The sequence below is a fragment of the Phoca vitulina genome, unplaced genomic scaffold (assembly GCF_004348235.1).
Source record: "Phoca vitulina isolate PV1807 unplaced genomic scaffold, GSC_HSeal_1.0 scaffold100, whole genome shotgun sequence".
Taxonomy (NCBI): Eukaryota; Metazoa; Chordata; class Mammalia; order Carnivora; family Phocidae; genus Phoca; species Phoca vitulina.
The window spans coordinates 519,569-544,521 of NW_022589803.1; the positions used below are offsets into that span (position 1 = coordinate 519,569).

At 60.6% G+C, this 24,953-nt stretch overlaps 2 protein-coding genes across 3 annotated transcripts in view; both read left to right on the forward strand.

Annotated features, from left to right (window-relative positions):
• SPECC1L (sperm antigen with calponin homology and coiled-coil domains 1 like) overlaps window positions 1-4,071 on the forward strand; it is a 126,993-nt gene extending 122,922 nt beyond the window's left edge. For both annotated transcript variants that reach the window (XM_032397549.1, XM_032397548.1), the window contains exons 14-16: window positions 293-409; window positions 1,217-1,276; window positions 3,092-4,071. In XM_032397549.1, coding sequence (XP_032253440.1) covers window positions 293-409; window positions 1,217-1,276; window positions 3,092-3,181 — 267 coding nt within the window. In that variant the 3' untranslated portion in view covers window positions 3,182-4,071. The remainder of the gene's footprint in view (window positions 1-292; window positions 410-1,216; window positions 1,277-3,091) is intronic.
• Window positions 4,072-11,566: 7,495 nt separating this feature from the next.
• ADORA2A (adenosine A2a receptor) overlaps window positions 11,567-24,953 on the forward strand; it is an 18,606-nt gene continuing 5,219 nt past the window's right edge. Inside the window, exons 1-2 of the mRNA XM_032397609.1 lie at window positions 11,567-11,622; window positions 20,558-21,133. Coding sequence (XP_032253500.1) covers window positions 20,802-21,133 — 332 coding nt within the window. The 5' untranslated portion in view covers window positions 11,567-11,622; window positions 20,558-20,801. The remainder of the gene's footprint in view (window positions 11,623-20,557; window positions 21,134-24,953) is intronic.

Below are 24,953 nucleotides of genomic sequence, written 5' to 3' on the forward strand. Positions count from 1 at the left end.
TCTGTGCCCAGAGTTCTTCCCATGAGGGGGAGGTGGCTCAGATGTGTGTGGCCAAGGGGGCAGTGACCTGTGGGTGGTGGGCAGGATGGGATGGGCACCCGCTGAAAAGGCCAGTCCCTGACACCTGCCGGTCTTGGGACATGACCCCTAGCACACTGTGCCTTCTCCAGAGGCTCCCCCCGCCTGGGGTTTGGAGGCCATGTGGCATCCGAGGCCGCCTTCCCCCTCCTCAGCATGCTCCTGAGAAGATCACAAGGTGTGTTACTTACACGTTATTTTTCTTTTCCTTCAGAATATTGACATTACAAACTTCAGCAGCAGCTGGAATGACGGACTGGCCTTCTGTGCTCTCCTGCATACGTACCTTCCGGCCCACATTCCGTACCAAGAGCTGAACAGCCAAGATAAGGTAGGCTGGCTGTGAAACAGCCCAGCTCCTGGCGTCCTTACCACACAGGGGAGACAGAGCCTTCCAGCAGCAGGGCCCCCGCCACGGTGTTGGCTCACAGCGGCCCCATCCCAGCTTGGTCTTATTCTGGGATTGAGGTGTTAGTGCTGAGCCAGCCAGTCCCTGACCTGCCTTGTGTGGGACATTTGGTGGGTTCAGCATTCCCCAAGTTACAGCATTCCCAGTGGGAGCACTCAGCCTTCCTGGGTGGTGACATTTAGGATCACGAGCTTTATACCCTTGAGAGCCGCTCAAGGCATGAGTGGTCTGGGCAGTGCTTCCCACGCCAGGCCAGTCCCCTGCCAGCCCCGTGTGGTCCAGCCATCCCACTCACGGAGCTGCTCGGGGACAGCCCCTGTCCAGATGGGCACTGGCAGAGGTCCCCGGCCTGAGCCCTCCTCTGGTTCCCTCCTGCCCTCAGATAACGCTTGAAATTCCTCCCGGGGGGGTAGCTCACTTGACAGGTGTTTCTGATCAGCTTTTGGGGTCCGGGTCCAGGCGGCTCAGGACTGATGTGTTGAAAGTGGCCCTTTTGCACAGTGAGGAAGGAATGAGCGTGTGGAGATTGCTCCACGGACGGTCACGAGAGGAGCAGCTGGGCCCTGCAGAGGGGCAGTCAGGGTTGGTGGGGGCTCCGAGGGCTCCAGCGTAGGTTTGTTCTGGTCCCAAGTGGAGGTGGCTGTCCGTCTTCCCCAGCATCGTGAGTAGTGCAGGCCGCCTTCTTCCTGGCCTTGCTTGTCCACTCCAGTCACACAGTTTGTTTTACAGCGAAGGAACTTCACCCTGGCCTTCCAGGCGGCCGAGAGCGTTGGCATCAAATCCACACTGGTGAGTCATTGGCAGGGCCCCTCCTTTTTGTTCGGAAGAGTTTCCTTCTCATTAAGGGAGATCTGGGTGGTGTGGTGGCCTGATGAGCAGGGGGCTAGTGGGTGGGGCTGGGGGGCCACACTGGCCACCCGAGCGAGTGTCCCGTCAGGGGTGCAGGCAGGGTTTCACCTCAGTCCCATGGGCACTTTATGCCTCAAGTGAATTGTCTTGAGGGAGCGGTCTGAGGTGGGCAGAGTCATCCTGACCACAGCCCGGCAACTTTGACTTCCTCAGAGTCACCTTTTCTAGTCGAATCCCTGGGTTCAGAAGAAAAAATACTAACAAGTTTATAACAAGTCACTGTCAGAGGCATATTCCTGCAGGTCTGTCTGCCTTTTGTCAAACTAGAGGGAGAGGGGAGGCGATGCAAGGCAAAGAAGGAGGCTTTAGAGGCCGAGCAGGCGCTCCCGTGCTTCAGGGGCCGTGGCAAACACCACTCATGGGGGGTGGGGGGGCATGAGTTGTAGAAAACCCTCGCGTCTCAGGGTTGTCAGGCCGCTGCCCGGCACCCACAGTAGCTCCCAACAGCCGTGCTTCCGTCAGAGCTCTTGCCCCGTCACCACTCTGACTTTCTGAAAAAGATACTGTGTCCAGATGCAAAGCCAGGCCTTCCACACCCAGCGACACTTAGATTATATAAACTCGGGACCGCAGCGGTGGTGTTATCCAGCGACACGCGGCGGCCAGTGCGCAGCTCGGGGAGTTCTGCAGAGTAAGAGCCCCGGGAGGCCAGGTCACTGCCCCAAGGGCACCCCTCACCCTGACTGGTAACAGCTGGGTGGCTTTGAAGAAGTGTTTACATTCATATTTACCCCAACAGGAGTGTTTGTGTAGAGTTCCAGAAGTGTATCTTCTGACTTGATAGAAATAGGCTTGTTTAGGGTGGCCTCTATTCAGTTGTACAGAGAGAAAGAGAAGTTACCATTATTGAAATGTTTTCTGTTATCCTGGTATTTTACAACACATGTAAAGTTCCAACATATAAAAAGTGGGCCATTTCCACCCCTCCAAAAAAAAAACTTTATATTGATCAAGATCTTATATTGAACAAACATGTTTTCTTTTTTCTGTACCAAGTCACCAGTGGGTGGCCCGTTCCATCCTGCTGGCCATGGCCTCACCTATGGAACCTCCCAGAGCAGTGCTCTGGAGCGAGGCTCCCCTGGAAAGTCACGGATGTTCTTCAGCAACAGTGGGTCTCTTCTGGGGGCCTCCCAGTCCCGTATCCAAGTCCTGGGTTTCCCACGTTCGTTTTCATCAGCTGGCATCTCACAGATGACTGGTATTCTGCAGGGTACAATTAGAAAACAGTGTCTTTGATGCTTTCACATGGTTGCCATGGTGAAGGGCACTGGAAAGTTGAGTTCTGGGAGCCCTGGGTGCACAGAGACTCTCCTAGGACAGAGACTGGGGTGAGAAGTGCTCTCAGAAGCGAGCACATGGAGCGGTTTAAGAAAAGAAGCAGACAGGGATTGAGGCCCCAAAGACGAAAGCCAGCCTCGGAGGGCCGTGGCTGGGAGCAGGGGCGCCCCGGTATGGTGCTCTGGGGCAGGGCTCGGGCACAGACGGGCAGCTCGGGGACCATGCGGACGCTTCCAGGCACACTCGGCAGCGAGGGAGCAGGCATCCCAGCCAGGCTGTCGGCGGGTGTGATCAGGCTTGGCCCAAAGTCAGAGGCCCCGCCCCGTGCAAGGGCCCGTGTAGTGTCAGGGAGCCTGTCGGGACGGGCCCAGGGGTGACCCGGGGTTCTAACCAGGTTTCTTCCTTCTCCGCCAGGACATTAATGAGATGGTGCGGACTGAGCGGCCTGATTGGCAGAGCGTGATGCTCTACGTGACCGCAATCTACAAGTACTTCGAAACCTGAGCACACCGGAAGGACTCTCCCCGTTACCAAGTGACACCAACGCCATTAGCTACGCACCCCGTAAAGCTTTCAGCGACTCTCTGGGCCGCCCCGCAGCGTGTGAGCCTTCAGCCGGGGCTTCTGAGTCAGGAGAACTCGGGCCTCCGTGGCCCCCGGCTCGCGGCCGGCTCCGTGCACACGACCCGTCCGGCCAAGGTCGGCATGGGCTCCACACACGGCGCACACGCTGTTTGCTGCCAGAGTTTTTTCTGAAGAGAATATTGAACTGCATTAGTGCCGTGGGGTGTAAAAACCAGCTCATGCGCAGCTCAAGTCGGGGAAGGGGCTGAAACTCTGGGGGCAGCTCACGGGGGGTTAGTGAAAGCTTTAGCCACAGCGCTTCTTGACTACTCACCGGTGCGGCTTCTGGCACTCGTGAGAACCAGGCCGGGGACTCGGTGCCTGGCAGAGGTGCCTGGAGAGCAGGCTGCGGCCCTGGACGTGGAGGGCCACGGAGTGCATCACCATGGCAGTGGGGCGGCCACTGATTGCACGTGGCAGGGCTGGCCTGGCCCGCATGATTTAGATGTTTACAACTTGAGCTAACAGATGATCGTGACTCGAGGTCCCGGCTGGTGGCGCCTGCCGCTGCTGAAGGGTTGGTTTTGTGCCTGGGCCCCCGTCGAGCAGAGGCGGCCCCCTGGCCTCGCCGCTGCCAACCTGTCCTTTAGCCTGGAAGGGGCTTGGGAACCCAGCTCTGACTTTAGGTTTCTGGACAAAAGAATTGGTCAAAAGGAGTTCTAGTTAAAAAAAATTTTTTTTCCTTAAGAGCAATATTGGGGGAAGATACCTCCTGTTCTGTTAGTACCAAAGTTAAATTGTCTTAGTAAACATAGAGATAAAACACAAAATCTGGACGCGAGCATGGTGAAAGCCAGAAATGAAGTCAGAAGTAGCAGGAGAAAAAGCCGAACAGCTGGAGGGAGCCCAGCCGGGTAATTTAAAGTCACTGAGTCACTCAGACGAAATCCTCCTGGGCAAGAATTTAAGGAAGTGCCTTCAGTCTCCTTGCACGGGTACACCGGATAGAGGGTCTTGGAGGCCGCCGTGACCACAGCCAGAGCAGATGGTGTCAGGGCTGGTGGCCTGCAGCCCCGTGATGGAGTTGGTCCCTTGCCACGCACGCCAAGTGACAGGCAGCCGCAGCAGCACCCCTTCCGTGCGGTGGAACCGAAGCCTTATGAGGGGTTCTGTTGAGGCGACTCTCAGGCTGGGACCCAGCCCTTCTTGGGAACAGGGATCCCACGTCTCGTGCGCCTAACACAGTTGCTGTTGGTTTGAACAGTGTCGAGACCTGTTGCTTCTAGAATACAACTGTGTTTGGTGCCTGCAAAGTAGCACGAGGAAGAGTTGCCACCAGTGGGAGCAGGATTGCTGCCCCAACCACAGGATGCGAAGAAGGCTGCCCAGCCAGCACGTGGGCCCGGGGGTTCTGCGTTTACGCGTGATGTTCTAGACTAGGAGTATGACGTGTCTGTAGCCTAGGAAAGAACGTGGTTATTGTGCAGTGGGCTGTGTGTGTGTGTGTGTGTGTGTGTGTGTGTGGCCTGCTGGCCCACGGTCACCAGCTGGCTGGTAAGTGCCCGTCAACCCTGCCCAGATGCCCTAACCTGGCACCCTGGCTGCTGCCCCAACTGGAGGCTTTTTGTGAAATGCCTGTTTTCAGCTAAGGAAGGTGAGGCTCAGTGAGCAGAATCCAGCCCCAGAGCACACCGGAAGACCCTGGCGGATACCTGTCCCCATCCTCCCTGACCAGGTTCCATTCTGGCTTCTGTTGTTCTGTTGACAGGTGCCCTGTGCTGTCAGATGAGGGACTGTTAGGTGAGAATTACGGTTTTTTAAATGTCTCTCCACTCGGTCTTCCTGAGTCCCACTTTCGCTCTCATTTGCCCTCATGGAAGCCTGTGCTCTTGTCTGGACCCAGTGTGTCTGACTGTGGCCATGTTTTTATTTATTATTGTTGGGGGGTGCTTTTTTGTCTGATGAAGAAGACTTTCCTGGGTCGGCAGTTCACACATTGGTCCCTTCCTAGCCAAGTGAGCCAGCTGTGGCAGCTCATGCTGGGGGGCTTGGGGCTGTGCCCACAAGGCTGCCATTGAGGTCAGTGACGGGAGAGGGTGGCCGCAGGAAGTGCCGGGACCAGGCCCAGCCTGTTTAAGGGCCCATCTCTGCCTCCCTGACAAGAGGCTGTGCAGGGGTGCCCAGCCGGGCCGCCTACATTTGCACGTGGGTCCACAGGCGAGAAGATTCTAGAAGCATGACTTTTCTTTTTCTAATAGGATCCTTTTATAACACTGTTGGCTTTATGGGATAATTCTAGGTGGTCATATATACCTAAAAGTGCTACTGTGAGGTGCTTTTGGTCCAGTGACCCTTGACGTGAAGCCTCCAGGAAGTCATTTTGCCTCTTCTCCCTTCAAGCACAAGCTTTCCTGCAAAAGGGCCAGTTACATTTCTGTATCTCTCAACCACGGGCTTCTGCTGACTGACAGTACTTTTTTATTTTGTTCTATTAAATATTCTCAAATGTATTAAAATTGCTGAAATGCATCAGGCTTGGGCTTTTCTAGCTCGACACTTCAGCTGCTCCCCTGACGTGGTGTGAACAGGGCCCTGGCCGCCCCCCGGGACTGGCTGTGGCAGGAGGAGGGCTCCTGAGCCCAGGCTCCGTCCCCTCTGGCTGCCCCTCCCCTGCAGCTCACAGGCCAGGAAATGTGTTGGGGGGAGGACCTGGGTGGGGGCGGGTGCTGGGGTCTGCCAGGTCCCACCCTGGGCTGCAGAGCAGAGCTACAGGCCAGATGCCCAGGCCTGAGACCCCAGAAGCCCTGCCCAAGTTACCACAAGAACGGAAGCCCTGGCATTCCCCAGTGGTAGCCCAGATACGTGCTGCTGTGGGGAACGGAGTGGTGGTGGGGGGTGCCTTGAGGGTTTTTTTTTTTTTTTTCCCTAGCAGTGCATCTTCTTGGAGATCATTTTCAGAATATATAAAATTAGAGGGAAAAGAATCGGTAATTATACCACTCAGAGCACGCAAACCAGTCAAGTCTTTTTTTCCCTGCGCATCTTGTGTGGGATGATTATGAATCCACGGAGCGCAGCCCAGGACAACACTGGGGCTCGTCACACCGCGCATGCTACGTGTCCCATGCGGGAGGGCCTGTGGGACCACCCCCGTGACACACTGAGTGACCTAGGGGGCCTTTCCTGGGCCCAAGACCCCCCTCTCAGGGCCGGCGTCCGGCCAGTAAGTGAGCTCACAGCTGGGGAGCCCCAGAGCCCATGGCCTGAGTTGAGGTGTGGCCTGTGAGTGCCGACAACCGCGGGCGTCCACCGTGGCCCGGCTTCCAGAGCGCAGCACCCGAGTCCTTGGGGTACAGAGCTGGGCAGGGGAAAGACTGCGCTGGGACTGGGGCTGCCTCCGGCCTCTCCCCACTTGCCAGCTGTGGGGCCTGGGGTGCTCACTTAGACACGGTGGGAGCTCCTGCCCTTTGCCGGAGTGTAAGGCGGTCGCTCGGCTGGGAACAGCAAGAGGCCTCTGCGACCAGCATGTTGGGCTCTGTGTGCAGTGCGCACCAGTCACAGCGGCAGGAGGGGTGACCCCCCCCCCAGAACCCCTGGGCAGCAGGGACAGAATGGGCTGTCTAAGCTGCTGCCCCTCAGGTGTGGAGACTGCCCTCCCCAAAACGTCCCTCCCGCCTGCCTGTCATGCCCGTCGCCTCCGGAGCCAACTGAGGCCGGCCACAGGGGGAGTCCTGTGTAGCCTGACTTCCTAACCTGCTCACAGCCTGGTGGCTCCCAGTGGGGCCAGCCAGGGGCTCTGCTTTCCTAGACACAGTGCTTGCTCTTCCTGTCCCAGGACAGCACGTCTGGGGAGGGAACTGTTACCACCTTGAGTTAGGGAAGGTTCTAGAACCTCTTTTGTGGGGGGTGGTTTGATGGGTGGAAGCAAGGAAACAAGTTCCTCAAGAAGGAGAGATGCAGAAAAGATCTCACACCCTCCTATCCACAGTCTCGCAGGGCTGGGGTCCTAGGCCTTAGGTGGCCATGCCCTGGTGACACAGTGGCCAGCTCTTTGGCCCTATCCTTGCAGGGCTGCGCTTCCCACACCCTTGGTCTGGCCTGAGTTCTGTTTCAGGTTGTCCTTTAAATGGAAGGCAGGGCGGATAGAGGGGGTCTTGTGCTCTGCACCAGGTAGATGAAGAGTGGATTCTGGTCAGGGCCAGGCTGTGGGGAAAGCAGGAGCTCAGCCTACCAGGTCAGGGCTTCGCTGGGCCGCACCTAGTGCATCTGTGCGGGAGGCAGGGTGGGGGCCTGGGAGGACAGGGCTCCGCAATCCCTGGGCCTGGCTCATGCTGTGGGAGGGCGGGCTGAGGGTGGCGGTAGGCCTGGGAGCTGGGGGGCTGTGAGGGTGGGTCAGAGGGGTGGAGAGTGACGGGGCACAGCCTGCCATCTCTGCCACCGGATCCGAGCCAGACCCAGAGCAAGGAAAGGCCCCAAGAGTCCCTGGAGGATGTCTTCATTATTGAGTGTGTGTGAGTCCCGGGTTCTTAGAAGGGGGTCACAGTCCTAGGAGGAGGGCTGGGGAAGAGCACAGGACAGGCAGGTCACCAGGACCCACTGGGCAGGAGGCAGGTTGCACCGAGTGGGGGTTGGGATTACCCGGGTGCCCCCCACTCCCAGGTCTGGCACCAGCTTGCGACAGGCTGGGGCTCTTCCCACCTCTGCAATCTGATGACCCCCCCCGCCGACCCCAGAGAGGCCCCTGCGGTCCCTCCTACCAGATACCCTGCTCTTTGCGAAGTGGGGTAGGGAAGTGCCTGGCAGGGCATGGGGATAGGGGTGCAGGGAGGGTGGGGAGAAGGCAGCTGGCTTGATGTTCTGGCTGCTCCTGCGTGCCGGTGCGCTCCTGGCTTGGAGCCATTCTTCGGGTGGTGAGTGACAGGCCCTGGCATGCGTGTGGTCCCTGTCCGCCCTGTAGCCCAGGAGGAGGTCCCTGTCCTGCCAGGACCTCGGCTCCCACATCTGCACACGTGTGGCCAGATCAGCTCAGAGGTGCAGAGTACCTAGTGGGCTTGCAGTCTGACACCCGGAAGCCAGTGTGGGCTGGAGCATCTTTCTGGGGCCTGGGCTGGGGGGTCAGGGCCCTGCTTGTGGCTGCCGTGCCTACAGATGGTTTGGGAGCTTCCTCTGGCATGATTCTGCCTGCTTTAGTCTAAGCAAGAGGTCCCCCACTTCCTCAATTCCAGAGCCCCAGGAAGTGTGCAGTGCCCCTCCCATTTGAAGAAGTTGGTGAGCGCCTCAGGGTGGCCTGGTTGGTTCGCAGGGACACTGGCCCCAGCACCCACCGGGTGCTTTGTCCTGGGTCTGCCATTGCTTTCCCCCTGATGTGGCCCAGCTGGCCCCAGAGCAAACAATCAGGGTCCAGAGGCCACCCAGGTGCATCCTGGACAGGAACAAAGCCGGCTGGATGGGGGGTGGGGGTGGTCTGAGACCAGAAATCTGGAGCAAGAGAAAGCCCAGCTGGCCCCCCTGAGGGGCCTGGGCTCGGACGGAAGGAAGGGTGGGCACCCGGAGCCTTCAAAGCCTGACCTGGGGCTGGGCAGGGGCACCGAGGCCCAGAGGTAGAAAGTGGGGCCTGCCAGGGGCATCCCCATGCCCGAGGATCAGCAGGCCTGTGCCCCACCCTTGGAGCTCCGTCGGGCCCGCACAGGGGGCTCCCCTCTGGCCGAGACACCTGAGGAGTGCTCTCCAGGCTGAGGGCACAGCACCGGTGAGGGGGCAACAGGGCCAACACGGTGCTGGTGCCAGGAGCACAGGGGTGGGGGGGCCCTAGTGCGGGAAGGCCGGGAGATGGGGGTCAGCCACGAGCGCGTCCGCTCGGTGCGGGGAAGCAGGGTTTGTGAACAGCCCTCCCCCGTGCCTGCTTTCTGTCACTGCCGAGCTGGACGGGCCCGGGTGTGTGCTGTCTCGGCAATGGCTTCACCGGAGACCTGGACAGAGGCACACGGCAGGTGACACGGGGCCACTGGAGCAGCTCCCTCTGCCTCTAACTGGCTGGGGAAGGACTGCCCCAGAGCGAGGCTGGGGGCCTGGCGGTGCTTCCAGTGTGGGCAGCTCCCAGGGGCCCCGAGGAGCTGGCTCTGGGGTCGAACCAACCCCGGCCTGACCGCCTGTGGCCTGGGGCGCCCATGCCGAGGAGCTGGGGGCTGCCTGAGGACCAGCTGTAGGAACGAAGCCCTCAGTCCCCGGGCGTGGGGCCCGTCTGGCGGGGAGACGGGCGTGTGCGTGGCCAGTCACACGTGGGGAGGTCTGGGTGGGGAAGGTGCTGGGCCCCAGAATGGAAATGGCAGGGGCCCATGCTAGGACCTGGCGGGACAAGAGTGGACTCACCCCCCCCCCCCAGGGGGGCTGAGTGTTGGTCTCTGCCCCATGAAACCCCACAGTCCCTTCCCCTTCTAGGCCCCAGGTGACTCAAGACAAGCTGTTCCTTGCGTGTTTGTTGAGTGAGGACTTGAATGAATAGGGGCCCGACAGGTGTGGGCAGCAGGGTCTTATCTCCACTTTAGGAGTAGCTTATCCCATGAGATGGCACAGAAGCAAGGGCGTGGGGGAGGATCCCCTGGCCAGGCAGCGCCCCCAGCTGGTACCTCATCGCCTGCCTCCGGCTCAGGAGGTGGCAGGGCAGAAACAACACAGTTCCATTTCACAGGTGAGGCAACGGGAACCTCAAGGCTGGAGGAAAAACACAGCAGCAGTGCAGCCCCGGGGGGCAGTCCCAGGGGCAGTGTCCCTGCCTGGTGGGGGGGGGCTCCTTCCTTTGGTCCCCCATCGCCCCTCACAGGAGGTAAGTGGGAAGGGGGCTGGGGCTACAAAGGCCTACACTGGGGGATGGGGGGCCAAGGTGGGGAAGGGCCAGGCTGGAGGTTGGAAAGGCATCCAGGGACTGTTCCCAATTTGAAAAATCTCGCATGCGCCTCACCAACACCTGGAGTTGTGTTGGGGTTCTGATCCCTCCCAACCCACCCTCCTCCACCCCCCATGGCCTATCCTAATACTGGATATTAGGGAAAACAGGAACCTGGGGACCTGCGCCGGCTGAATGGGGACAGGAGCTCAGGCTCAGGAAAGAGCTGGAGGAGGCTGCCAGGCAATGGAAGCTGGCTGAATCCAGGCAAGTGATGGGCACAGCCTCAGACTCTAGTTCCTCAGCTGAGCCTGGGCTCCCACCACCTACTGGCGCTCTCCCCCTGTAGGAGACAGCGTGCTCCTACGGGGGGCCTCAGCTCTAGGGTCTGGTTGGACCCTGCACAAGCCCCTCTCCTGGGCTTCTCACCATGACCCCGCCGGCCCCCAGAGGTTCAAGAATGCAAGGGTTCCCATGAGCCCTTGGCCACCAATGCCCTGGCCTCTGGCTGTCTGATACAGTTCCTCCTGCTGTGCACCAAATTGGGGTTACCCCGGCTGTGCTGATGCAAGGGTAGAAGGCGCGTCCCCTTGTATGGATTCCCAGCCCAAGAGTCTAAGATTCCAGGTTAGTGCGTTTGCTCAGAGAAGTGGAGGTGGGGGACAGGTCCCAACTGGGCCCCAGAGGCTGTAAGAACAGGAGGGGCCCTGGCCCAGAGTCTGTGCTGGGGCAGTCAGAGGGGCCACTGGAAATTGGGGTGGGCTTCCTAGAGGCATCCTTTGAGCTGAGGTTACCCCCCACCCCAAACCCCCCTCCCCCCAACCTGGAGCAGGGCTCAGGAAGGGAGGGCAAAGCCAGAGACCAGGCGGAGCCTGGTGGCTGAAGGCCTTGAGTGCCTAGGGAAGGAGGCTGGGTCTTAGCCTTCAGGAACAGTGCAGCCATGGAAGGACTTGAGGAGGAGGTGGCCCCTGGGCACTTCCCAGATCACAGCTGGACACTGGGGACGGATGACAAAGGCAGGCGCTGACCCAACTCAGCTACAACGATAAGGGATATAGCAGAGCCCCGGGAGGACCAGAGCTGCAGGGGCAGCCCTGCAGTCTTCTTGGAGGAAAGGGAGTGCGGGCCAAGGGCCGGGTGGGCTTCACCGGGCGGGGAGGAGAACTCGGGCCGGGCCACTCGTCGAAGGGGAGGGGGTGTGGCGCTGGAGGTGACCAGACGGACACGAGCCAGGAAGAACTCCCTGGGGGGTCGCGGGCAGGGATGTGGCGCGGTCCAGCTCGTCGTGGCCTCGTCCTACCGCGAGCATCGGCCAGGCTCGCAGGCCGGCTGCTCCGATCCCAGGGCGCACTCAGGGACTCGGTTTCCCCGCGCGGCGGGGCGGGGCGGGGACAGTGCGAGTCTCGAAGCCGCCTGCAGGGGGCGCCCGTGAGCTCCGCGGCCGGAGCCCGAGCCCGAGCCGCCGCGGAGACAGCGGGAGCCGGCGCGCGAGCGGCAGGTCAGCCGGGGTCTCCGGTCCGGGGTCCCGAGGGTCCCTGGCGGGCGGCCGGGCGGCATGGGGCCGTCGGAGGCTGAGGGGCTGGGAGGGACTGGTGGCTCGGGACCCCTCCCTTCAAGGGCACCCGGCCGTCCCGACCCTCTCTTCCCGCCACCCCGAGAGCGAGTTCACAGGGCTGGGGTCCGAGCTCTGCCCCGAGGCGGGGACCGGAATGGCGGGCGGGTGCAGGGGCGGCTCAGGCGCGAGCGCACGTCCTAAGCACGGTCGGGGGGCGGTGTGCGGACCCTCTGGGCCGCCCCAAACTGGACCGGAAGGTGCGCACGGGTAGGCGGGGAGGGGAGGGGGCGCGAGAGCCCGACGGCCCGGGCGGCGGAGGTTGGGGGGGCAGGCGTCTGGACCCCCAGGCGACGTGCGGGGAACGTCCGTCGTTCCGTCTAGGCGCCACGGGCCGGCCCCAGGGCACTCGGCGAACCTTCCGGACGCGCCCGGCGGGGGTGGGCTGGGGGCGCAGAGGTGCGGCCGAGGGAGGGCGGGTCGGACCCCGGGGTGGGGGGGCGAGAGAGGGCTTCCGCAGGTGGAGCAGCCCGGGGCGGGGACCGCATTCCGGGGGAGGAACGGCGGCGAGGGCAGACGCTCGGCATCCCGAACGCCTGGGGCGCGGCGAGAAGGGGAGTCGGGAACGCTGGGCCGGGGCGGGAGCGTTCCGGGGACAGTGGTGGCGGGACCCGGACTTAGGGGACCCAGGGGAGTCCGGAGGCCGGGCAGGGTGGGTGCACGCCTCGGAGTGGGCTTGGCCGTCTGCCGGGCTGCCCTGAGCAGAGGTAGGAATGGCGGGAATGGTGGCGGCCCTCGAGGGATTTGACGCAGGACGGCCCAAAGGATCAAGGAGGGGGCCGCGGGCCCGCGGAGCGGAGACCTCTGCGTTCCCGGCACCGCCATGCCGCTTTAGACTTTAATTTTCCAGACTGTAGAATAGGAGGACGGTGGAGGCCAAGGCGGAGGCCGAGGGATCTGTGGCGGGAGGAGAAGCGGGAGGGCAGGTCTGCCCGTCCCCCATCCCCTAGGACTGGAGTTGTGGTTGGCCCCTGGGGGAGGATTAGGCTGCCCCTTTGTCCCGCTCTCCCTCACCATAGCAGGGAGCACCCAGGCCCGTTTCCACCCACAGGGCCAGTGCTCGCCTCTCGCCCAGGACTCAGGCTGCCCTCCCTTTGGCCTCTGCTGTCCAGCCAGTCTCTGCACCCTCCAGAACACTCTCTGTGTTACCTCCATGCCCCACCGTGGTTGCCCCTGGTTGTCCCCCCCCTCCCCACCGTGGGGACCATGATGGGGAGCTCTTTGGAGTGCAGCGGGCCAGGGAGGATGTTGTGGGGTCAGGGGCTCCCTCTTCAGTCCTGCTGTGGCTGGTCCTGGAGGCATTGGCTGGGCTGGCACGGCCCTGCCCTGTGGGCCAGCTCTCCATCTCGGGTCTCAGCAGGTCCATGACAGGAGCTCCTCACCGAGGCCTGTCCACAGATAGTGGTGGCAACACCTCTTTGCTCTGTCCTTGCCCTTTAGGGTCTCCCTGGCTCTCCCAGGTTCTAGTGTCCCTTGGGCCACTGCCCCTCCATCCTAATGCCCTCAGTGTAGACCAGGTTCTGGGCTAAGCCAGCTTCCCTGTTGATAACCTCAGAGAAGCTGAGGGCAGCCCAGATACGGATGGCAGGTGAGAGGCTTCGGGCCAGGTCAGTCCTGGCCAACCTCTGGGATCTTGCGTGTTGCCCTCCCTCATGTTGGTCTGTGAGGTGCAGGCCCCCAACCACGCTGTGGTCCTGCCTCCTAGGAGCCCACAGCCCAAGAGAGCAATGGCGGGCTTCAAGGGCAGCCCAATGGACGGCCGATTTCGATGCCCAAACCTGGGTTCTGGTCTTGCCTCCTTGGCGCACTCGCTGTCTTATCTGTAAAACAAGTGTGATGGAAAGAACAACGCTCGACGTACAGGGTTGTGATGGAGAGTAAATGAGAGATGGGCATCAAAGGGGCAGGTCAGAACCAGAGGACGGGTTGGGGTCCGTGCTTGAGCTGGGGAACCCCAGAGGGAGGCGAGGCTGTTGGCCCTGCGCGGAGGGGGGCACACCACAGGGGGTCACAGAGGGACATGTGGCCTGGAGTTGGCTTGGCAGCAAGCAGTTGGCTTCAGGGCATCAGACCCTGCAACATTTAACTTGTTTCATTCCTGAGCTACCTTACCCCGATGGGCTGCAATTGCCAGCTCAACCATCTTGTGGCGTTTGTCTCGTCTGCCACAACTCAGACTGGGTGCTGAAAGATGTGCACAAGGGAGGCTAAGGGGAAGATGAGCAGAGGGCGGGCCACAGCATGAAGTATGGGGTTTTGGGGTGTGTGTCAGGGGCTGCCGAGGAGACACCGGGAGTCAGGTGCTGAGCAGGTAAAAGGAACAAGTCCCAACTCCTGGGGAAAGGGTCTGGACCCAAGAAGCATCAGCAGTCACAGAAGGGAGGGGTTGGTACTTCATGGTCAGGAGGCAATGCTTGGGGTGCGGTGCCTGAGGGCGGTATCCCGGAGGTCTGTGCTGGGCCCAGATGGGGGGAGAGAAGTGGGAAATGGGCAGGAGCTTGGAGCTGGGATGCAAAGAGGAGGCCCCCAGGAGACCGCTCACCCGTACGAAGGGGCAGGTTAGCGGCAAAGGTCCCTCAGCCCCTGCCTACAGAACCGCGACAAGGGCCCCGGCAGTGTGGGGTCCACGGGATGCTGCAGGGGAGGGGAAGGTCTGCATGGAGGGGAAGAGCAGCTGTCTCTCACTCCAGCCTGGGGGGCTGGGGGGTGGGAGGTACACAGGGAAGACAGGGTGCTCCAGCTTTCCAGGCCCCCTCCCTCAGGCCTTCTCTGACAGGCCTCTGAGCCTCAGACAGGCTGTTGTATTTGCCTGGACTGTCCCCCCTCCCTCCCTCATTTCCCTGTCCTCCAAGTCCCGCCCAAGTGGCCCCTCCTCTGGGAAACCATCCAGACTGCTTTGGGCCCAGACCCCCTTCTGCAGGACACGCGTGTCTCCGAAGATGCCGGGCAGGGGCTGGCGCTGTCTTTCTGCGGCTCCCCCTTCTGCCGCTGCTACCAGGTCCCGGGGGCCGCGGAGTTAACGAGGAGCGTGGCGGAGCCGCGTGGCGTCCGGTGCAGCCCACGGGCCGTGCTGCCCTTGCCGGGTAACGCGCTCACCCTCTCCCTGCAGCCTCCAGGGCTGCGTCATCACCCCTTCGTCCCAGGGACCCCAGAAAGGGGGTCTGCCTCCCTCGCATCCTCAGTGGGGCCACCGTCTAGGGAGCTCCTGCCTCCAACAGACCAGCCTTCTGCCAGGGCCCCCCCCAGGCCCACTAGGGCCATCTAGGACCCTCCCCCCCCCGTGTCCCCTTCAGGCATCATGGTGCCTGTCATCCCACCATTAGAGGGTTCATTTGAGGGAGGTGTGGGTGCCAAGCACGTCCTAGGGTGCCGTCTCACCGGAACCCCGGTGCAAAGGGGAAGACTTGCTCAGGATCTCAGGGAGTGTGGGATGGAGCAGGAGTGGGAGCCCACCTGAGCTCCTTCCATCACAGAATGGGCACCCAGCACCTTGTGTGTGGGGTGACCTCTTGGAGGGGGGCCTGTCAGAGAGGTGGCCAGTGAGGGGGTGAATGGAGACCTCTGGCTGGGAGGATGCAGATTCTCCCCGTATCTGGCCTGGTTGTGTGGGGATGGGAGAGGGTCTCTGGGCCCCCCTGTGGGGAGAAAGGAGCTGGGGCAGGCCCTGTGGCCCCAGAAGCTGATGATGTGGAGGCTGCTCGAGGGGCCAGATTCAGCACGGGGAGCTGGCTCTCCACCCCACCAGTTCCTGCCCACATCCTGCCCCTGGGGCTGAGAACGGCAGCCTCCAGAGGGGCGGTGGGGGAGGGGGGGCCACTGGATGTCTGCCTGGTACTTCGGGCCAGCCTGCACCATGGTCCTGAAGTTGTTCTGCAGGGAGGGAAGGAGAGAGGACAGGGGCCCCAGTGCTCCGTGGTTGCTCACCTCCAGGCAGCACAGAAAGACACTTGCCCCACTCCAACCGATGGGTTTGGAGAGGGGCTTCGTAGGTCCCAGGGCCCCTGGGGTTTTGGGAGGCGTGTGCCCAGGCCCGGGCCGCTCCAAAGACCAGTCACGGCAGAGCCAGCGGCGGCGGGCTTGTGGCTGAGAGCCGGAGCAGAGCTGCCTATCCCGCTGTTTCTTCTTTGCCTGGTGCCCTCTCCACGCTGACTGAGCTCCCATGAGACAGGTGTGGGTACTTCTCCGTCTACCTTCCACGCCCCTCAACTGTATCTCCTCACGGGCTTTGTGTCTTTGGGAAGTTGCTGTGATAATTCCTCAGTGCTGATAATCGCTCAGATCCCCAGTTGTCTCACAACTGGGTGCACGCCCGAAGCGCAGCATGTGGATTGTGTTCTCTGCCTCAGTCCCTTTATCTTTCATTTCGGGGACTTTTTATTATTTCTTGTTCATGTTCATCTGTTCTTGTTTCATTTCTGCCAGTCGAGTCATAAGTTCTCATTCTTGCTTGTGGATGCTACTCCTTTTTTCATTTCTTTAAAGATCCTAAATGTCTTTGAAAAGCATTATTAGATTATTACCTTCATCTCTTCCCGAATGAATGAATCTCCATATTTGGGGTGCTGTTGCTTATCTGTCTTGAGTTTTTCTCCTGTGCTTCGAAATTGTGGTTTGCAGGCTCATCTTCAGTGGGAACTGAGGCCCTGGAGGCGGGGAGTGACCGCACACTAGGGTAGCGGCTGGCTCTCAGTAGTCTCCTGGAACAAGTCCTCCTTCAAGGTCCCGCGCTGTAGGCTCAGGACCCTTCTGGGGCCAGGCTCAGCAGCATGTGGCACAGAGCTCCCTGTGATCCCGCAGCTGGGATGCTGCTCGGCACAGAGTTGGCAGTGGTGGGACGTTTGCTATGAGAAAGTAACGGGAGAGTCTCAGGCCAGGATTGCGGAGCCCAGGACTGGGCCAAGCATGGTTATTCCAGGTCCGAGTCCCTACACTGGGCCTGGTATGCCGCCCTGTGCAGCACCTGGGAGCAGAGGTCCAGGGTCCTACCTGGAAGCTAGCAGGCACCTCTGTCCAGCAGACTCGGGGGGGTACAGCCCCCATCTGGGCATGTGTACAGAAAGCCTTGCTAGTGTGACTTAAAAGGAGCCAGAAGTGGGCCAGGAAATATGTGGGTTTTGATTAAATGGAGTTTTAAATAAAGTGGCCAGGTCAGTGGGGGTGAGGAGGAAGGCCAGAAGAAGCAGCAGTTTTGAATCTGACTGCTGGGAATCCTACAGGGTTGTCCTTTCAAGGCTCGTCATGCACGTTCCCCAGCACGTGTCTCTAGTTTTTATGGGACAGCTTCTGCCCTCTGCCCTGTTCCCAACAAGGGATAATCAGAGGGAAATATTACATTATTAACATTTAATTTCCTTTCCTGGCTAGCAACAGATGACTCAAGAATTAATTAGAGCCAGCAGAGAGGGATAGGAAATTGCCAGATCCTGGCTCCACCCCTGGCCCCCTCCCCTTGGGCCTCAGACCTTCCTGTCGCTCTGGGAGGCCTCTGAAGGGAGGGAAGCCGAGAGAGGCCAGGAGGCCCCAGGAAATCTTCCTGCTGCTGTGTTTTCCATGGGCATTTCCCTCAGCTCTATCCCACCCTTTCATGCTCTCGGTAAGGCTGGGGGAGGTCGTTAACCTCTTTGGGACTTAGCTTCCTCATCTGTAAAATGGGGCTCATGGGGCCAACGAGAATAGATGATCCCATTGTCACCGTGCTCTTATATTGTGAGCTCCCAAGCAGGCTAACCTGCTAAGAGGGTCTGGAGTAGAGTCCCGGCATCCTGGGAGAGTGCAGGGCTTGGTGGCTCGGTGGCCAGAGCCCAGTGACACAGGCTCTCTTGAGCTGTGTGTGCCAATTCCCATTTCTTGTCAGTGACACATTAGTAGCTTGAAATTGGCTATCCTGGGAGCACTTACACCATGACAGTCTGACAAAGGCCACAAGTTAGGGTGCCCCCACCCCCTGGGCTGATTTGCCCACCTATGGCTGGGAAGCTCCCAACCTTCCCGCAGAATAGCTCCAGTAGGAGGCTGTTCAGCCTTCTTCCTGCCGTCTGTCCCCTGGTGCCTTGGGCTCCACTGATGTTCTCTGCTTGGGGCTGGCACTCTGGTTTACAGATGCCCAGGCTGCCTGTGGGGCCAGGCCAGCCTCACCCCAGGATGAGGTGGCAGCAGCTGGAAGAGCCTGCAGGAATGCTGTAGGAAGGGCAGATGCGGAGCCAGATGTGCAAAGAGGCAGCCTTTTCGGACCCAGCTGTCAGGGGCATTAGCTCCTTGCAGGACTGATGTGGGCAGGAGGATCTGCTGCACCCAGTGAGATTGGGAGGGCACCACAGGCATGGTGTACAGCAGGCAGGTGGCTTCAGTGTCGTCAGGAAGAGTGTTGGTACCGGGTGCTGTTCACCATGGGAGCACATAGCGCAGAAGGTGGTTGGGAGGCCCTGAGGACTGGGGGTTTGCAGGCAGGTACCCGGGGCTGCCAGGAGAGCCTCACAGAGGGCTGGGTTAGGCCCCTCGAAAAGCCCTTTCCAGTCCAGGCATCCTGGCTCATGGAGTCAGCCTGGCGTCCAGGACAGGTGCTGGTGGTGTGACCCCATCAGCAGGGCTTTGGGTGGTGGGATAGGGCAGCCCGGCCTCAGCTCCACAGAAATGTGATACATATTTGGGTCAAGTGGACCACTGGTGGTCCTACGTCATCTTTCCCCAGGAAGGGCCTTCTGAATCTGGACAAAGGTCTGGGGCCAAGTCAGGCCTCCAGCCTGGGCTGGTCAGATTGGCAGGGGCCGTGGCGCCTCTCAATGCAAATTCCCCTGGAGAGGCCGTAAGTCCAGGTCAGAAGGGTGGCGGGTGATGGTGAGGAGGCTAGAGGGCAGACAGCTCACGGGTAGCGGGAGGCAGGGTCCCTGAGGCTTACTGGGCCTGGCCAGACCCCACTGGACAGTGGCCTGCTGCCTCTACTGCTGGGCCTGGGAGGCCCCTAGGGGGCAGGCAGTCTTGGGCCTGTCACTTCCCTTCTGCCGAGTGAAAACTAGAGCCCGGACACACAGCTTCTGCAGTTGGAGGGGGGGGGGTCCCTGGTTGCTGCTTTGGGCTCTAGGCCAGGGACACTGGGGCCAGGGATAGTACCGGGAGACTTGGTCTGGCCCTCCTCTGCCAGTGACATGCTTCATGAGCAGTTGGCTGGCAGGTACCCTGTGTATACCGGGGGCTTGCGATTCATTCACGGTCCCTGCGTAGTGGCCCCTGCCGGGCCTGGGAGAAGCCCACGGGGTCTGCCCCAGGCTGTGGGAACCCCTCCACTTTTTGGGGACTGTCCTGTTTCCTGGTGTTGGGTGCTCCATTGGAGCCTCCTGGTGGGCACAGGGCATAGCCCTCGGGTGTAGTTCCAGCCGCCTGAGGCACACTGGAGTTAGAAGGAGACTTGTGTTCCTCTGTTGCAGCCCTCTGTCACCTCCTGGATGGGGTGGGAGGAGCCTGGCCCTTCGAACATGGCAAGGGACCATGAGTCCCCTTCCCCCAAGGTTACCAGTCCTGCTCTATCCCTTGTGTCCTGCAGGAGTGAGGGAGGACACACTCTCCTGAGCCCACGTGTGGGCAGCTGCAAGGCAACTTCGGGCCTCTTGTCCCCATGCAGGCAGCAGCTACCGCCCGTGCGCACCTGGGGCCCCGTGGGGGCTCAGGACCGGGGGAGGGGGTGGGTGTGGCATGAGGGGACACCGTGAGGCAGCACCTGTGAGTGTGACAGGTGGGGGCAGCGGCAGTGGGGAGAGGCCCCCAGGCTGGGAGTGGGAGATGGAGACCATTTCACAAGCTCAGTGGAACCCTGGGGGTTTGGGCTGGGGGAGCCCAAGACCTCGACTTCTGCTTGTGCTTCTGTGGGGTGTCATTCCTTACATTTCTATGATGTTTTGACTCTGGGGGAGCCCTTTCGGATCTATTTATTTCCTTCTCATGGAATCACGAGTGAGAGCTGCAGCGGTCCCCAGAGGCTATCTGGGGTCCGATCTCCTCACGGTATCAATGAGGAAACGGAGGCCTAGAAAAGAAAAAACCATCCTTGCCTGCAGTTCCCCAGCAAGTCCTGGCTGAGCACCCTGCTTTCTGCCCAGCACCACACTAAACTTAGCCTATGCTGGCATCAGCCAGGCAGAGGAGCAGGTTAGGGAGCAGGCGTGGGAGGAGGGAGGGGAGGCCGCCCCCCACCCCGCCCAGACGTGCCGTCAGCTGGCAGGGGCTGCTGAGGGGCGGGCCCCCTCTGTGCCTGCTCCTCCACACTGTGCAGCGTCACCAGCAAGGGCCTGGGGGCTCACCTGCCGGCAGTGGGAGACAGGACCAGACGGGCCACCCAGGTCCTTCCACATCAGAGCTGTAGATGTCTCTGGGCCTCTCCTTAACCTAGTGGCGTAGGTAGGTGCTGGTGGTTCCCAGGGAGAGCTCTTGGGGGACGGAGAGGACTGAGGCTGGCCGAGAGAGAAGGTAGGTGGGCCTGGGACAGCCGAGGAGTGAGGGGGCCTTTCTGGAAGGGTCCTGGGGGTGGCAGTGAGCTCAGGGACCCAGGAGACTGAGGGCTGCCACAAAAGGCTTGGGAAGCTGAGCATGGGGGGCAACACGGGTGACTTAACTTTGGAAAGATTCCTGTCTCCCCTAGAAAACACAAGGGCCGAGGCTGATGGCCGGCCCCGTGTCCAGGGTGGGAGGGGCGGGGCACAGTGGGTTGTCCTCAGGCTGATGCCTGGCCTGCGGGGAGGGCACTGGTGAGTGGGACTGATGGCCGCCCCCGGGAATCTTCAGCTTTGCCCGCTTTGCGGTCCAGCTCCTCACCAGGCTTCTCCCTTGGCAGGTGCCTTGGGGACTACGAAGCCGAGCTGAGCCAAGATGCCGCCAGGGCCCCTGAAAAGGGCCCAGTTTCTGGAGACTCAGAGTGGGCTGTGAAGAAGCCCTTGGGGAGCCCCCCTCCCAGGCAGGGAGGCTCTTGGCTCCTGTGAAGAAGGGGCTCGGGGGCCTGGGCAGGGCCAGCTGCGCTGCAGCTATGGACCGTGAGCTGGCCTGGCCCGCGTCCTTGCTGACCCTGCCTGTCCGCAGCCATGCCCGCCACGGGCTCCTGGGTGTACATCACGGTGGAGCTGGCCATCGCCGTGCTGGCCGTCCTGGGCAACGTGCTGGTGTGTTGGGCCGTGTGGCTGAACAGCAACCTGCAGAACGTCACCAACTACTTTGTGGTGTCCCTGGCGGCAGCCGACATCGCTGTGGGCGTCCTCGCTATCCCCTTCGCCATCACCATCAGCACAGGGTTCTGTGCCGCCTGCCACAACTGTCTCTTCTTCGCCTGCTTTGTCCTGGTCCTCACGCAGAGCTCCATCTTCAGCCTCCTGGCCATCGCCATTGACCGCTACATCGCCATCCGCATCCCACTCCGGTGAGCTGGGGGCTGGGCGCGGTGGGCTGCCCCCGTTCTCTTCCTTGGCACGCCTCATGCCGGGGTTCACACCTGTGCCAAGGTCTGCTCTGTGCCCAGCCAGGGTCAGGGTGAACCTGGAGTCAGGGTTTGGTCTTTGACGTCTGCGTGTTTGAGCTGAGGACAGCTCCATGGGCTCCGTCTGGGGCTGCCCAGGGCCTGGCACCCGGCCAGCAGTCGTGCCAATCCAGTTGATCCTGTGGGCACCGGGCACCCTGGCCCTCCCCGGTCTTCCCCAGGCTGCGTGGTTGAGGCTGCTGCTTTGGCTGTTGGCAGATGTATGTGGCCCGGGCCTGAGCGGTGCATCTGGGCCATTTTCTCACACAGCATGATGCTGGGGTGGGGCGGGGCATCACGGGAAACCACAGGCCCTCAGAGCTAGAAGCCCGCCCGCCTGCCGGCCTCCAGCGCCTCTGGGCCAGCCGCAGTTTGCACATTAGGAAAATGACCCAGAGAGGGGAAGTGACTTGGCTGAATGCCACAGTGAGTCACTTGGACCAATATGCAAATTTTGTGCTCCTCGGGTCAGCAAGTACTCATGGTCTTGGAGAGAGCTGTGGGCTCAGCTAGTGGAGGGGGTTTTCATGGTGAATCTTGGGTGAAGTGACTTCAGCCCTGGATTGTGTAAATGAAGACTTTCCCTGAGGCTGAGTTCATTTAATGTGGCCTCCGCCTGCCCGGCCCTGAGGGAAGCTAGGAAGTACCTCCCTCCCCCAGAGTGAGTGTGTGTGCGAGGGGGGAGGGGACCTCCTGTCCCACCTCCTTGACCCTACATCTGGGAGCTGGGTTCCACAGCCTGGGTGGCTGCAGACCCTGAGGGAGGTCTCAGAGGACCAGGGTACCTGGCCCTGTGGGGAATTCTCCCAAACAGGTGAAGCGCCTACCTGTGGAGCAGGCCTCAGCAGCCCCGTGCTGGCCAAGGCACCCCAGCTGGGAAGAGGAGCGGTTTCAGTGAGAATGGAAATTTAGAGTATCAAACCCGAGGGGGCCCTTAGAGGTCATTTCCTCTCATCTTCTGGGTGGAAAAATGAGACTCAGAGAAGGGAGCCAGCCCTCAGGGCCTACACAACGAGTTGTCTGCACAGTTGGGCCTAGGAAGAAATGTGGCCTGTCACCCACTGCAAGACTCCAGTCTTTGGGGAACAGGGTCACAGGGTGGCCCCGGGCTCCCAGACCTGCAGTAGGTGGCCACTCCTGTCACGTGGGTTCAAAGCGGGAAGCAGTCACCCTCCTCATGCTGGTCAAAGGAAGGGAGGAGCCTGGGCCCCGTGTAGCCCTGTAGGGTGCTCTGGTCTCAGGAGAGCTTAGGACTCTTGTCAAAGAGGAGACTCTGGCCAGCCTTAATATTAGAGGACTGGCCTCATAGTGCAGAGTCCAGGCTCATTGAGGGACAGCTCAGAACACAGGATCCCAGGTAGACTAAAGAGAATCGGTGTCTACTTTAGGCCAGGCTGAGCATGAGCTGGGCCTGGGCCAGCCCTGGTGGACACATTGAGTAGGGAAGCAGAGACCTCGCTTTCACTTCCTTTCCTGATTCAAAGGGCAACAGTAGTCTAGGGACACATCGGGGCTCAACTGAAAGGGTCTCAGCTTCTTTTTCTCATCTCTCTGTATTCTGAGAGTCAAGAGAGTGATTCCTGGTGTAGGAGTATGGGACATGCTGTGTGACCATAAAAAGTCAGCTGCTGCTCTCTGGGCCCATTTCCTCATCTGTAAAAGGGGACAGGCCTCTCTGTCCTGCTGAGCTCACAAAGGTTTTGTAAGGGTCCAGTGAGCGGATGGGAGTGATGGGACCCAGAGGAGGGAGGGTTGGTGGGATGGAGCAGATGGGGATTCAGCTCTTTCTCGAGCTACTGGAGTTTCAGAGCTGGGTCCCTAGATGGAGCCTGGCCCTGCCCTGCCCCATCTGTATTCGCAGTTCCCACGATCTTCCAGAGCAGGACCTAGTTCCGCCCAGACCCTGGCCGTTGGAGCAACGCTTGTTAAAGCTTTGGAAGGGTCAGCCTGGATCTCTTGGATTTGGGAGTTGTAGGGATGACCATGCTCATCCTCCCCGTCAGGCAGAGAGCCTCGAAGTTGCCAGAGGACGTCAGCGCAGTTTCTCCTTTGATCCTCACAGCCCGGCCTTGTGGCCAGGGCGGATGTTATGACCCTGGTGTTACTCATGGGGAGGCCAGAGCAGGAGAAGGAAAAGTGTCTGCTGACTCGGGGGCCTCAGGGCCCTTCGTGAAGTTCCAGGCTTCCTTAGGTCCCTCCACTTTCTTATTCCTCAAGGGCCCTGGGCCAGGGAGGGCGAGGTGCAGAAGGTGCAAGGGGGAACGAGGTGAAGGCGAATGAGAACCTGGAGCTCCCGGCAGCTCTGGGGCCACTGCCTGGCCCAGGCTGCCCGCTCCTGCCTGTCCCCGTGTCCCCTGCCAGCTGGGAGTCTCCCCTCCTCTGCATGCTGTCCCCTGCTCCCCTCAGTAGGTGCGTTTGGCTGCTCTGAAGGGCGCATCCCCTGACTGCTGCCCTACACGTCTAGCCCCAGGCCTGCGTCACCCACCCTTCCGTTCTCTCTTTCTTCTTTCCCTTCCTTCCTTCCCTTCTTCCTTCCTTCCTTTTTTTCTTGTCCTTTCCTTTCCTTGCTTTCCTTTCTCCCCCTCTCTTTCTTTTTTTAGACTTTTTATTTATTTGAGAGAGAGAGCAAAATCCGGGGAGGGGGGCAAAGGGAGGGGCAGAGGGAGAAGCAGACTCCCCACTGAGCAGGGAGCCCAACGTGGGGCTCAATCCTGGGACCCCAAGATCATGACCCGAGCCGAAGTCAGACGCTTAACCAACTGAGCCACCCAGGTGCCCCTCTCTCTTTCTTAGGAGAATTTAGTATCAGAAAAATCTGTGCTCCTTCCCAAGTGCAGGGACCCTAGTGGGCTACATACGGCAGGGCTTAGTGAGAAGCGGCCTGGCCAGAGGCAGAGATGGGAGCTCTTGTAATCCCCAAAGGACGGAAAGCCTAGGGTGAGAGACTTTCTTTTTGTGCCCCTGTCTCCTGTCTCTCACAGCCCCTGGTGAGCGCTCACTCTCCTTGGGAAACAGGCCACATATGGAGCAGCAGTTGGTGCAAAGACCTGAGGTGTACGTGGTGAATCACCCCATGGGGACAAAAACCAAGTACCTGGCTTCTAAGGAGGGCAGGATTGGGGGAGAGGGCTCCCTGGAGGAGGTGACGCTGGCTGGGTCTTACAGGATGGGTATGTGTGGGGGCAGGTGTAACAGGAGTGGTCCAAGCCTGGACAGAGGCCCCCAGGAAGGAATGAATATGTGGGCTCTGGGTCAGGGAGAGGTGACAGACAGAACAGGAGGGCAGGGAGGATGTGAGGCTGCCTCAGGCCTGCGTGTGCCCAGGAGAGAGTTTGGGTTTCACTCATGGGTCAGTGGCTCTTCAGTTCTCAGATCACTGGCTCCTTCAGACAATTTAGGAAAGAAAGCTCCACCTTCTCTCAGTGTAGGGAAAATGCCCAAGAAGCCCCAGCTGGAGTTGTGGGTGGTACTCCTGGATCATAGAGTGAGCCCCCAACATGGATAATGGGGAGTCCCCAGGAAGGGACAACCTGTGAGCTGGAAGACTCAGGGATGCCGAGGTACCTCCGACCCTGGTGAGAAGCCCTGGCACCTGCCCCCTGTGATGCTCTGGGCCCCCCTGTGATGCCTCTGGGCCCCCCTGTGATGCTCTGGGCTCCCCTGTGATGCTCTGGGCTCCCCTGTGATGCCTCTGGGCTCCCCTGTGATGCCTCTGGGCCCCCCT